Here is a 14919-nt window from a genome sequence, read left to right as displayed (position 1 = left end):
TCTCTAAAAATCTTTTCAGCTCTTTTTGGCATGTGCAGGCTTTCCCCAGTATTAGCTCTAGCCAAGTTTATTATTAGCAGGTGTACTATGTTTGCTGCATTTATTTTCCACTTGTTTAAGTTTCTTCTGGCCCCAATATATTTTATGCCCTAGTCTCCTAGAACTACTAGAGGAAAAGGAAAGTCACTTCACTTCATAACATCAATTTTAGTTTGAAGCTTTCATTTAAGTTTTATAACTAGATGCTCTGAAAGGAGGATGGCAACAAATTTTTTTCAATATGGAGTATGTCATCTTCAGGCAAGTAAAATACATTTAATTGTGTCTCCTTTTACCTGCTTTCTTCTTCTGTTGAATTCTGCTTCCTAGAATATTTTCAGGGATATCTTCTTAGTAACTTTTCCATCACCAGTATAATTTAATAACTTTATTCAATTTAAAGCAAGTGCTATGAGTTTATCACTTCAGTATCAATAGGTACTGTATTTTACAGTTTAGCAGTCTTTGGCAGGTTCTGTACATGGTACAGAATTGTACATTAACAATGTAACTGTGTTACGCACTTTGTCATGGAAAGCAGTAAAACTTAAGATTTGCCTGGACTTGTGAAAAGTGTTGAAGGCGGTACAAATCTGACTTCAGGGCGAGACTTTCAGTGTCAGAAGAGTGGTAGTCCACTTCGTCTTCATAGAATCTGTTATAGTTTTTTTCTAGAGAGCTATTTAAGCTATTTTGATAGTGTCTCCTAAAAGAATTAGCACCATTATCCGCACCCACTTATATTTGGGCACCCTCCACAGAAGTTTCAGAAGAAACTGTTTTCTGTGTATGTCTTTAATAAACAGAAACTAGTGAAGCATCTGCTGTGTAGAGCCTACCAGGACTGTCTTTTCAGGATGGCGAAGAACAGGGAAATTCCAACTGAATCTGAACAGGGAAATTCCAACTGAATCTAAACAGGTTGATCTGGATGCTGAATGTCTTAATCTTTTTGCCTGGGACAGAAAGGATCCACACTGACAAATACTGTGGGAATTAAACCCCACACTAACAAATACTGATGTCACTTTTCTCAGCTTCAGGAAAGACCAGTGATGTTCCACTGAGTTTGAAGTTTGAATATTTCTGTTAATAACCAGTATTTTTTGAGTACATATGAATATCTCAAGAAGCAAAAACTGTTGGTATCAAATATCTTCTCCTTAAAAACAGTCAAAGCCCCAAGGCATCTTTAAAAAGAAAAGCCATTCTAGAATACACAATAGCAATTTGCTTTGTTTACCTTTCATCGTAGTACATCATGGCTGGCTCATGGTTTTGCATAGAGTTCCTTTTTACTATAAAATACATTTAAGATAATTACAGAAGGTAAATAACGGATGTCTCTAAATCAGAATTGATATACTGGGTATTTCATGTGAGTCAATAGTGACCACAGGTTTCAGATTACTTTGCATCTGAACTAAACTTTTGAGTTCCAAATAAATCCCCCAAAAGAGAGGAATAAATACTGTATCTGTCAGGCTGAAGTTCAGAAGGGTGGTCTTTGCTCTGTTAATTCCTAGCCTGAATCCTTTGTCTGGCGCACAGGTTACAAAGTATGATTTTGTCTCTTTGGTGGACAGAAAGTGTTATCAGTAGGTGGGATGATGCAGCTGTAAAAAGAATGTGCTTTCACAACAATATGCTGTGGCTCTAACAGAAGATGTACAAAATGACTGCAGTAACACCTGGAAGGCATTTAAGCATTTTAGTACAGTTGTTTTCTAATGAGCCAGTCAAGGTATGCTCTCCTTAGTCCTGGTTGTGGGTGGTGTTCTCAGCTGTTTGCTCCTTTCAAAGTTTACAAAACTCCTTAAAGTCCCTTCCTGAGGAGGCTAGGTAGGAGAATTGGTGTGAGATCATGCTGTTGTTCTGAAGGGAACTTTTGCTATTGCTGTGCGCTGTGGGGAAACTCTCAACAGTAGTGAACCAAGTCCTCAGATATCATGGAGGATTGCTGTGGTTGAGAGGTACTATTACATGGCTGAATCTCATGTTACATTCTTACTTATTGTGAATACTAAATAAAACATCATATACTTACACCTAGCAAGTGTGTTGTGGTGAACATCAGAACATCATTTGTGTATGGTAATAAAATGTGTATATGTACTTGAAATGTAATGCCAGAATCTTCTCAGGTTCCTTGAATTTTAAGACCAGACTGGAAATAAAACTTCAGATGTAGTTGATGGGAGAATCCCGTGACTTTCAGTGTGGCCAAGTTAATTTTGAGTTAAATGAATGGTGCATATCTGTAACACCTGATATAGATAATTTAAGATTAAGTTTGAATTTCCAGACCATTTTTCTGCTGAGGACAGTATGTGTAGGATTAAAGACACAGCCAATGACATAGGAAATTACCTTGGAAATACTTACAGGATTTACTTATTCTGGTTTTGAAAGACTGAAAAGTTAGCCATCTGTACATTTACTTCCAGTTAACTAGCAGCGTGTAGGCTAGGCTGACGTTAACTGAAAGGCTATTTGGGTTCATTGTGTTTAGTTGACAGCAGTGTGCTGTAATATTGTGCGAGTCTTTTAACTGTGAGGGAAATGCACTTTAATTAGCAAAAGCAAAAAAACCCATGATACAGGGTTAGGTATAGGTGCTAAAAGTGTTTGATTTCAGAGCACTGAAATATAAATGCTTCCTAAAAACTATTTATGCTCAGAACTCTTGAAACTTTCTCCTTTCTTTGTGTGGTACTAGAGCAGTACAATTCACATAATTAAGAGAACTGCAGTGATTGTTTTGAGCCATTAATCATTGCTGCTAAACTGTTGTTTGTCCCTTCCTTTAGAGGTAATGGTTCTATTCTGAAAGATAATATTTTAGAAGTTTTGATGACTAAGAAATTGTCACCTCTTATTTCTAAAATATATAAATTAAACCAGATTTCAGCAAGTGGAATGATTGTGGTGACTAACTGTAAAATGAGAGTAAGAGAAGGGCTGTTGACATCTGCATGTGCTTATGCTGCTCAATTGTATCAAGTGATTGTCAGTTGAATTATATTTTTTAGGTAACCTTTAGACATGATTCTTCAACAGTGGAAGTGCAGGATGACCACATAAAGGGTCCTTTAAAGGTAATAAATTTGTTTCCTATTTTCCTAACACTTTGAAAAGCATTCTTTTTAAGTATTTGACATAAATGTGTATATGCAGTATGGGGTGAAAGTGGAAGGTTCAGTTTATACACAGGGCAGATTAGGATCATGAAGCATAAAAGGTAATGCTGCAAAGCTAGAATTAGTATACTCTTCATGTTAACTTTTTGCTTGGTATTTAAGGGGTATGCAGCGTACAGGCTGATGCAAGACTCTTTATTCTTTTTGGCCTTAAAGTTAAGAAGTTTGGCTGGCTCTGATTTTTAGTCGCTGTTGCTTTGGAAAACTCAGCTGGAGAATTTGATGGGCAAGCTCTTATACAAGGGAATGACATCACTCAGATTGGTTCTTGTTCCCCACCTGCTGGCAGGAAATAATCAGCTCAGTTGCCTTATTTTAGAGGAATGAAAGCTTTCAGGGATACAAATATATTCAAGTGAAACTGGAAAAGTATGATATATTTAACATAGAAATAGGTTAGAAATTAACTCTGCTAAATATAACAGTGTTAACTTCATTGACTGTTCTAGAAGCTCTCCAGTGCTAAGTGGCTTTTGTGTTTTAGGTAGGAACTGTTGTGGAAGTGAAGAATCCGGATGGAACTTACCAGGAAGCTGTTATCAACAAATTAACAGATGCCAGTTGGTACACTGTAGGTAAGAGAAATAGTTGTTTATTTGAATAAAACTCATGACGACTATATAAGCCTGTGACCTGGACATGTCTTATGCATGGTGAGAGAGATTTTTTTTGGAGATGCTTAGGTATTCAAAGTTTGTATTAAACAAAAAAAAACCCAGACAAAAAACCACAAACACACACAATCTGAAACTTCTTATTTTGGCTTTTTATAAGAAACTGTGCCCATCACAATGTGAAATTGGATCCCCAAATAAAGACCTAGTGAATTGCTCTATAATTGGTAACTGCTGCTTAAATATTTAATATACTGTTGTTGAATATTCTGAAGTATATTGTCATACTTCCTTAAGAAAGGAAAAGAAGTGCTTTTAAAACACAAGTTGCAATACTTATTTTTCCCTACTGTCAGACTTAGTTGCTGTAAAAACAGACATAGCTTGTTTTTAAAAAAAGTGTTTTCCTGTTTGTTTTCCCTATTTTCTAATGTGACATTTCAGACTAGATGATGTATCCACATGCTGACAAGCAAATATAGCTGCTTTTTTTTTCTTTAAATTTTTTTAAAGGCTTTATATCCACGGGTTTTCTCTTTGATGCTATGTACCAGTAGATCAATCTGTCTTAGGGAAAACTGGTCAGCTGTAGAATGATAGCACATATTCCATCTGTCTGCTGTTAGTCTTAAAGGTATTACAGGAAATGTATCCATTCTTGAGAAACAACATATTCCTCTCCTTCGCATATAACATGGGAAGACGAAGGCCAGGTCTTGAAAGAACCTTAGCAAGATGTTGTTTTGAGATATTAAGGGTTGTTATTGATGAAGTGATGTTGAACAACCAAGGAAAGACTAACTTTCCCTAGTCATAGTCCTTTTAGAAAGGAACAGAGGTGTAAGTATAGATAAGACCTTCCAGATAAGTGTTGCAGAAAGTTTATCTGTTGTCGTGATGGAGAAGTAGAATGTATGAGTAAAGAAGAGACCAGATTAGGATGGGGTGAAATATGAGGTATAAAGACAAGAATTAACATTATAGATAGTGTTTTGGTAATTATTATAAAAGTGGACCAGATATGAGAGCTTTTAAGAACAAAATGGTATAGCTGGTGTTAGAACTACGTTGTATGTACATGTTTATGCTTCTGAGAAAGCGTGAGGTTATCAGTTCAGCAGGAAGAATAAGATAGGAGTCCATGCAGATTAAATTTTGAAGATGTCACGGAGTTGCAGTCTGTAAATCAAAATAGATGTCTGTCAAGAATCTTGAACTTTAGAAATAGGAAGAGATGTAAGAGTTGAGTGAAAACCACATTTTTTAGATAAAAGCATGTTGACCTTGCAGAATCAGTAAAAGTAGCACAGCTGCCGGCTGTGTAATGTGCTTTGAGAGAGAAGTGACTCTAGCAGTGGATGATTAGAATAATCTTTGTCAGGAGGGTAAGTGGAATGAGACTGAAATTATCTTTACAGACAGTGTTGACTTTGCAGATCTGAGTGAAAGTCCTACTTCAAGGGATAGTTGCCATTTACCAGATTTCAGAACTAGCACACATCTTAACCAGCAGAGTTATCTAATGTTGTCCTAGCACTTGTTGAGAAGTGTCTAATTACTTGCATTGTTAATGATTTTGTGAATAAAATTACTACAGTTTGGTCAAAAACATTGTGAAGGAACAGATAGATCTGAAGTAGTACCTTTCCAGAAGTTGTTACTTAAGACCATTTATGCCACTGCAGCAGTAGTATGTAGAATTTAGAGGAATAACAATTTTGGCGCTGCTTGAGAACTTTTAACTGTAAAGTACGGGCAAGGTTGCTTTAAGAGCATCCCTGTCTGTCTTATATTCATAAGATGTTGTCTGAATAGAAATTGTACATCAGTTTGTTTATATGTCTTTTTTTGGTGCCACTACTTTCCTACCAAAGGAAGATAGGAACTGAATTAAATTAAAAAAACAAACAAAAAAACCACAAAATAAACCAACAACACCCCCCCCCCCAAACCAACTGGTATAGCCTTTTAAAATTAGTATAGCACAGTTACACAAATACATAAAATGTCCTCAAGTTTATTTGCCTGTCCTATAAAAATTCCTCAAAAAGCTTACGGTATTCCAATCCTGGTAACTAGGTATTGTTTCATCATTCATATAAATGTGTCCTTATAAAGTTTAAGTGATATTTTAAACATTTAACTCTGTGTTTACTATAGGAAAAAAAAAATCATAAGATTGTTTGCTTTACCAAAAATGCAGAATTGTGCATGTTCAAAAGTAGTATTATCCCCTTCTGCACTTTTTTTGGTCATTACATTGCTTTTTCTCAGAATCCAAAGTGGTTTTATTTGCATTAAATTCCCTTTAAGTTGCCTCTTTTTTTCTTTTTCCTTGCAGTTTCAGAATAGTTGTTTTAAATGCATTACACTCCTGTGTGTCTGCTCAGTAGATTGTCTTGAGGATGTTCCATTAGATTAGAATGTCACATGCATTACAGCCATATATGCTATGCTGGTCACACAAGTCTTTTGGGGAGGTGAAGCTTTTCCTTTGAATATATTTATGTTATGGAACAAGATTAAGAATCCCTCTGGTAGGGAAGAGGCCACAAGCAGATTACCACATAGGATACATAATGTGGCTACCTACCTAGCTCCAAATAGGTTTACCTCTATTGTAGTCAGCTTATCCCTTGGATAGATTTTTTTTTTTTTTTTAATCTCTCATTATGTAAGGAGACTGTTATGTTAATTAACAGAAACTGAATTACAAACCTGCTACCTTTTACTTCACTTAATCAAGGAAGGGGGCTTAATTATGTGTTGACCATTTGAGATGTAGCTCAAATCTGTGTTTTCTTGTGCAGTTCTTGCCCTTGATACTTTTCAACAAATTTTGAAGTGACAGATGTGCATCTATAACTGATATTTTATCACTAAGCAATACTCAACAGTTACTGAAGGTGAAAGAGTCATGTTAAGAAATTGCTGAAACTTTTAATGCAATATTTTAATCTAATGTTGGGGTTGTATCAATTCCCACAAAAATCATCAAGGTCACTGCAGTGTGGTGACAAGAATATGTTTGGCTCCACTGTTGGGGAGGGAAGAGGAGGGCTGTTCTTGCCTCACTGAGCAGTGCCAGCATAGCCCGAAAGTTGAAACTTACCTCAAATTTTCATCCATTGTACCTGTAGAAGATTTGACAAAAGCTTACTTTGTTATGACCAGTTTATCAGCTTCTGAGGATCCCAGTTTGAATGTGTGCAGTGCATTTCAGGATTCAAAAGTATCCAAAAGTACGTAGCTGAAATCAACTGTATTATGAACTTGTTTTCAGTTGACCTAGTGATAGCAGAGGTGGTAGAAAGTCTAGAAACCAGGAGCTCCACAGTTCTCTCACTACAGCTGGTTTTGATGATTGTCTGCACTTTGATTGTCATCTTCTTTAGGCTGATATCACTGTTGTTTTATAATGTGGTTGAAGTCAGTAGACAAAGATATTGAACTTTCATATAACATTAAACTGTAACTCTTTTCTCGAGATATCCATTTATGTTTCTCCATGGTAAGCATAGCTTCCATTTGAATATTGTAGGAGTTCTGGCTATGTAATAAAGTTCTGTAAAAACTGAAAATGCTTGAAGAATAGTTTTTCAATTCTAGTTAGCATTGATTTTTAATTTTGTGTCATGATCCTTGAATTGTCTGCTCAACTACTGATTGCTTAAGATTCCATTTAACATATGCAAGTATGGAGTAGCTACAGTGAGACAGCAGCTTATGTACTTGTTTGATCTGTGCAAGAGCTTTACTGGATATGCAGCAGTATCCAGGTACAGTTTTGTTTTAAGGACTGGCTAAAGGAATATGTATCTCATTCTTACTGACACCTAAATCAATCACTTACTGATAGTTGATTTAAAAAAATAGTATTTTTTTTCTTGTCTCACTTCTTACATGGTGACAGTATTTGATGATGGTGATGAGAAGACTCTTAGACGCTCTTCCCTGTGTTTAAAAGGAGAAAGACATTTTGCCGAAAGCGAGGTAATTGAAGGATTTTTATGACAACTTTTTATTTAGAAAAATTTAGAAGTGATATTTTTAGTACCTCAGTCTTCAGTATGTTATGTACATCCATGCTACTAAAAATGGGGATTATGTAAAATACAGTCTACAGGGTCTGGCTTAATCTTTTTAAAATCAAGAAATACATTTGAATTTCACCAGATTGTATAAGTTAAGAAACAAAATCAGCGTTTTTTATTTTTCATTTTTATATTATTAATGGTTCATAGGTTGTAGATCATACAAAAAACAGTGATCATACAACTACTTTGCTTTATATAAAAAAAAATTATCTGTAAGTGTTCATTGGAAAAAATCAAAATATGGTGCATGAAAAAAATAACGTACCTCTTTGGACATAATTAAGTTCTGTTGGATTTTAGGTAGATCAAGTCTAATTTGAAATACCTGATGAACTTGAAAGATCAATACTTTTCTTTTAAAAGGCAAATTATAAGTTGCTATTACCTGTTAATTTGAAGACAGTAATTTCAGATTATTTTGTCAGACTCAAAGAAACATTACATTCAGGTGACTCCTACTTTTTATTTTAACATCATTCTTATCGTCTTAGCTTTTGACTTCTTGCCAAAAGTCACTGACATGCAATTCATTGTCACCAGCCCTCAATGAAACACATGTTGTGTGTTTCTAACGATTATCCTATGATTGCATAGCCACTCAGCACGGAAAACTGCATCTTCAGTTTATTTTGTAATTAGACCAGTGCCATGTGATTGTCTTGTTCTGATGTTGATTTAACTTAATCTCTGACTTCCCAAGCATATGGGATCTTTTAGGGTGTCCACCAAACTCTGAAGTGATCATGCATTTACTTTAAGATTTAAAAAGCAGGTTCTATTGTCTCTGTGTCCAGTTCTGTGTAATGAAAAAGTCTCTCTACTGACAAAAATTACAGTAACCAGATTATACAAATTTATGGCTTCAAGAATAACTTATGCCAGGTCTTTTGTATTTATATCTGTTTGTTCATTTCAACAGACTTTAGATCAGCTTCCACTCACAAATCCTGAACACTTTGGGACTCCTGTTATAGGAAAGAAAACAAACAGAGGAAGGAGATCCAATCATATGTAAGTTTAACACCGTTATATCTGTGCTGTCTGTATTCAGTTCTAAAGCTTTCAGTGGATGTGGAGTTTTATTAGTTGTATGTTCGGGCTTCTTTTATTCAAAAAACAGGAAGTGATATGAAAAGTGTTGTTTAGCATTCAAACTGAAAGTGAGTTTTACATGTAATGTTGCATGCAAGAATTACAAGTAGTCTTCATGTAATCAGTATTTAAAATAGTACCGCCTATAGGCAAGAGGATTTTTCTTTGTTATTTAAGTAAAAAAGAAAGTGGCATACCAAGTGGAAATGTGTTGTTAAGCTATATCTAGAAGCTTCTCTGTAGTAGAATATTAGTGTTATAAAAGTGCTGGATTCAAACTAAAACCATTACAATGCAGTCTTAGTACATTCTGCAAAGACTTCGTATCAGCTGGATAAAAATCCTCATACAGACCTTTGGTTTCTCGTTACAAGGTCTCTGAAGGGCTTTTAGAGATAGGTGAACAGTATTACGGTCTGCAGCAAAGCTAATTGATAGAAAAACAAAGTTCAAGAGTATTGACTTGATTTCCTATCTGCCAAAATTCTCAGTAGTTGTGATCTTGAAAAACCAATGTGAAATACTCCACTGACCTGGTGGTCTTTGTGGGTGGGGGGGTTTTGTGGCTTTTTTTTTTTTATTTGGGTTTTGTTTTTAAAGTTTTGAGGTTGTAGTGGCTGGGGTGGGAAGGGCGTTTTCATGCTTGGATTACACTTTCATGCTCTGTCTTTTTGATAGCTTGAAATAAATATTGCTCTGTATATGTAGAGTTACTATAAATTTTATTCAATTATTTATTTACTAATTTGTGATGTATTGAAGGAAGAAAGATGCGAAAAACTGTCATATACCACAGAGAATGTGATTGCAGCATCCTTGGTGTCTGTGACTGGGTTGTGGTCTACCCTGTTTTCCTAACTGTACAGGACATGATTACGGCAGAAACAACATACTTATCTTTATCTTAGATTTAAATCTGACTGAACTGAGTAAAAAGATAAATTGCACAGATACTGGTATAACTGAGCTAGGTTGTAGTCTCTTTAAAGTAGTCCTGGCTTTCTCTCTAGTCCTTGACTTCTTTCTCTTCCCCCAAGAGATTCTCAAACCCCAGAAGGCAGCCTGAAAGGCTTTCATACTGTATTTTAAAGAAATCATTACTTTAAAAAGGGATGTTGGGGGGAAAAAACAAAACAATGCTTTATCAGTACTGTGAATGATGACATAAAATTAGGGTGTGGAAAATGAAGTATAATAATTCACCTTAGTGTGTAAATCAGTTGTCTTCTGTTACACAAATGCTAACTGTGAGTCTTCTGTTAATATTGAACTTTGTACTCAAAAGTAGTTATGTGAAAAATTGAAGATAGCTTTTAAAATTCTGCTTGTTGTGCTCATTGAACATGCTGTATATTTTCTGAGCATTAACCTTCAAAGTGACTGGTAAAAAAAATACATAACTAGAGAGAGCCAGGAGTGCTGATTTTTTTTATTTTTTTTTAAATCAGTTGCAGGTAATTGTAGATGGAGTAGTTTTGTACAGTTAGACTATCCATATGGTTAAAACCAGGTGCAACTTTGTATTGGAACAGTCAAAACAATGAGACAGAACCTTTTTTAGTCAAAATGTATTCGCACCTTTGCCCATCTACACATTCCAACACTTCATGCAATGTGAAATTGAAACAGTCATTGGAATGCTTCACTGCACATCTTTAAAGAACTGTTTCAGGATAAATAGACTTTTTCTTTTTGCTATTCGTCTTCATAGCTGATGTTTCTTCTTCAGAGATTTGTCCTCTCTAAATAGCTTTTTATTTTGTATGGCTGTTAAAGTAAAAGCATAGGGAGTTTAAGAGGAAAACCAAAACAGTTTAGCTTAATTCTGGTCCAAAACTACAACTGCAACAGTATTTTTGAACAGTGCATCACAGGGGCAGAATTCTCATTTTGAATGTCCTGACAGTGTATTTCTGTTCCTCCATATGGATGCATGGTGGTGTTTTGTTTGGTTTTTGCATGTATTACATGTAGATGTGAATTTGTAATGTTTAAGTTGTTGTTATATTATCCTCCTAAATACTTCTATTCATTTTTATCCTAAAATATTTAGCAGGCAATTCAAGTCACTATTATTTATGCCTCTTTGACAATTAGCTTTGGATCTCCTATAATTATAATAGGCAAGTTTTGAATAGTTGAGTTTTAAGTCTTCTTCTGTTGTTTAGTCCTGAAGAAGAATCTTCATCCTCTTCCAGCGATGAAGATGAAGATGATAGGAAACAAAGTGACGAGTTATTAGGAAAAGTTGTATGTGTGGACTGCTTCAGTGTGGATAAAAAGAAAGCTGTTTGGTTTCCAGCCTTGGTAAGAGTTTCGTCTTTATTTTACTTTTGTAAAGTTTCATTTTCTAGGCACCAAAGAAAGGTGGGATTTTTCATTTTTGATGGATTAATCTATATTTGTATTAGAACTTAATATGTTTCTTCAAATTGGACCATATCATAATAGTCAAAGGAAATATTATATATGTAAATATGTTTGTTTACAAAAAGTAATTGCTCACATGGCTTTAGTTTTTCCAAACAGTCAGAGCTTGTTGACCTAATTCCAGCTCAATAGTGTGTTTAGTATTAGTGAACTAAAATTTCAGGGCTTCTTTCCTAGGCTATTGCATGTGATTTTTTTGAACTACCAAGTTTTATCAAGGAAGAAAATACAAAGAAGTGCGAAGAAGGGGTTTAGTTATTGCATAGATAGTATTTTTCTAGGTTCAATATAAACACATTTGATAATAAAATCAAATGTTTTTCCTTTGTTGCTATGGTAGGTAGTAGAGAATTGCCAATAAATTTCCTTTAAAATAACACTGTAGTCTTTTAGTACAAATATTTTCTATCTTCCTCTATTCTCATTTGAAGACACTTTCTTACAAATAAACTTCTAATAAAATATCACTGTTAGTCTAAGGATTGCATATAGATGGACTGATATATTTGGAAATTAATGTCTTTCAATATGTGGTACCTTCTAGTACCGTGCTTTTTAATTTTTATTTTATTATTAATTGTAAATATTTGGATAATTTATCCCTGGCAATGAAAGCTTAAAATATTTATCTAATGCCAGGAAGACTTGCACTTTGTTTTTGAAAAGATGCCATATGGTAAATCCAACTCTTCTTAGTGTGTGCAATAGCTCTCAATTGCAACTTTCTACTTGTCACTTTCTGTGTCTTGTAATGCAGTCAAGAGACTTTCCAGCAGGACTTCTTTTGGAAAAGTTGGTGGGAGAGAATGAGTCATTGAAGCCTCTTTTACAACAGAGGAGAGGGCAGAATATACAGCAAGGAGATACCATGTTAATGGCAGATAGCTTTGAGAGGTTTTCAGTAATAGACAAGAAAATCGAGCTGTTTCTTTACTGAAAGCTGTCATCAAGATTGATGCAATATCGCCTACCTCACAGTTGCACTGTGAGAAGCGGTCAGTTAGACTGGCTTGAGCTGTTCTATGTCACACTGTTGGGTTAGCCCTTGTGGTCATACACATGATCGATCGCAGTTTCCATGGTAGCCTTTCTGGTAGGTATTAGGCTGGCATGTGACTAATGTAGTGCTGTGGGTCAGACCTTAAAGATTAACTGAATTCTTGCTTATTCTCCCAAGGTATACAAAAGATACACACTGTTACTTCTTCAGCTTTCATTTGGAGATTGGAATAGCTCATTTTTCACTGAAAGCTTCCTGCAATGAATGAGAAGCAATAGGGGGATAAAGTTTCAGGGTGGAGCTCATTAACTCTGAAATAGTTTATCCTAGATTAACTGTTATTTTAGTAATTAGGTTTATAGCTCTGCAAATAAACATCATATTGCACTTAACCTGAAAGGTTGTGCCAAATAATAAATTTATGTCCCAAATAGCTTGCTGCTTTTTTTATCCCCTCCCCTGTAGCTATCCCTCTCCATTCTTTTACCTTGTAAGCAGGTGATCTCTACTATATCAACAAAGCAATTTTATCTTATTACTGATAAAATTTGCTTTAGCTTTATATTCTCATTTTAATTATGTGAATAATGAAATGAAAATTCAGATTTAATATGCTGAAGAATACATATCCCAGAATTACTTTGCTATTAATGATATTGTGTACAGATATACTTTGTGTATAAGCTCAGAGATCATTGTGCAAGTTTATGTGAAAAGAAGTTCAGGGATTAGCATAAACCTTTACAGCAGATAACAGTTAAGATTAGTAGTGGAGACTGATAACTTTGGGTATCAGTCCTGTAACCAGGTAGCCTGTAAAACTGTATAGGTCTCAGTGATTGACTATATTGTTTTAATCCTGCATGCATGGGATTTTTCAGGTTTTTTTGTTTTTTCTTTTGGGGAGTGGGTGGGTTGAAAGCAATGGCTAATTGTAATTGTAAAAAGGCCTGGCAGTTGCTCCTTATGTCAAAGAGTGTGATTTAGTAAGCCTTATGGCATTGCTTAGTTTTAATGTGTTCTTAAAGGCTTTAGGAAGGTGCAGTGAGGAGATCTGCTTGCAGCATTTTCAGAAAATTGAGTTTACATAGGATCAGCTCTCTCATCCTCCAATGACTACAGTGGAGTTTTTTTACAAGGAAATCGAGAAAGCTTGTTTCAGGCAAAATTGAGGTGATGTTGCTTAATGTAAAGGCACCAGATGAGGTTGTGGTAAGCTGTTTTCCAACCTCTGAATGGATTTCTGACTACTAAAATCTTGATGCTTCTAGAAAACCAATAGCTAAAGCCAGAAGGGCGTTTTTTCATCTTTAGAGAGTTAGGATATTGCACCTGTCTGTTTCAAATGGGGCATGATAATCACTGTCCTTTGCCTTGATATTAAAACACTGTTCCAAACTGTGTATCAAACTGCTTTTCAATTAGTAAGTTGTAGTTTTGTAAAGTAATTCTCTGGAGACTGTTGAATGCATTGAATTTGGAGACTTAGGCTGTTAAGTTTTATTTTTCTTGAGAAGCATACTTAGCCTACGCTCTGTGATATACAACTCTGTTTCCAAATCAGATGGAGCTTTTGACTTAACTTTCTAAAATGCTATAATGCTGATGACCTATGGAAGGAGGAAAAAACCCCTTTTGTCATGCAGTAGCTTTGTGTGTTTAGTGGAGAAAGTAGGACTGAAAGCAGTTGGTGTGAGAAAGAAGTATTCACCAGGGCTAAATTAGGGCTGCAGTCATGAGCTGCTCCTTGGGGTTTTTTAGCAGCCAGAACTTTCTTAACTCTGCAGAGAACTACAGATGTTACATTTGAGAGGAGAGAGATGAATGGCAGAGAGGGTTGCTTTTCTGTTCTATAACTCTGGAAATTCACTATACGTATTTTATTAAATTCTTGAAACTTTTTAATTAGTGACTTGTATACTAGTTTAACAAAACTTAAGTAGCTTTTAAAATTGCAACAAATAATATGCTGTCTCAGTGCTAGACTTGATTAGTCTACCTCTTGAATTAAAGACCCTATTGTAATACTTGTACTTGAGGCACTCTTCTCTCCTACATAGATAATTTATGAATCCTCCATTATAAAATTGCATTTCATAAATCCTGTATGACTTTGGTTTTGAAACCGTGAGTGGTTACATCATTGCAATTTCTGGAAGTTTTTCAGAAGAGGTCTCTAACTCAGGTGGCAGCGCTTGGTGGAAGTTCTGTCCTTTTAGGATGAGAAGTAGAATAAGCTGTAGTGGCATGACAGATACTTAACTTTTGTCAGAATGCTGTCCTTCCTTATGTCTCTGGCAGCAGACATCGGTTTCCTCCTGGAAGCAAGCATGAGCTCATGCATTCAGTAATTTCAGGAGATCATCACTCCTGTGTTTTGAGGGATCTCAGTTGCTCTCATCTCAGTGTTGCTAAAAAGAAATGAGCCCAAAAGGTTTTTAAGAAAC

General features: G+C 35.3%; 1 protein-coding gene across 3 annotated transcripts in view; it reads left to right on the top strand.

Annotated features, from left to right (window-relative positions):
• Positions 1 to 14919, top strand: part of ARID4B (AT-rich interaction domain 4B) — an 89574-nt gene that overhangs the window by 33328 nt on the left and 41327 nt on the right. For all 3 annotated transcript variants that reach the window (XM_054822290.1, XM_054822291.1, XM_054822289.1), the window contains exons 4-8: positions 3072 to 3137; positions 3724 to 3814; positions 7767 to 7846; positions 8870 to 8961; positions 11211 to 11349. In XM_054822290.1, the coding sequence (XP_054678265.1) occupies positions 3072 to 3137; positions 3724 to 3814; positions 7767 to 7846; positions 8870 to 8961; positions 11211 to 11349 (468 nt within the window). The remainder of the gene's footprint in view (positions 1 to 3071; positions 3138 to 3723; positions 3815 to 7766; positions 7847 to 8869; positions 8962 to 11210; positions 11350 to 14919) is intronic.

Source organism: Grus americana, chromosome 3, assembly GCF_028858705.1.
Source record: "Grus americana isolate bGruAme1 chromosome 3, bGruAme1.mat, whole genome shotgun sequence".
Taxonomy (NCBI): Eukaryota; Metazoa; Chordata; class Aves; order Gruiformes; family Gruidae; genus Grus; species Grus americana.
The sequence above is the reverse complement of the archived record's forward strand: the minus strand, read 5'-3'. Positions and strand labels throughout refer to the sequence as shown.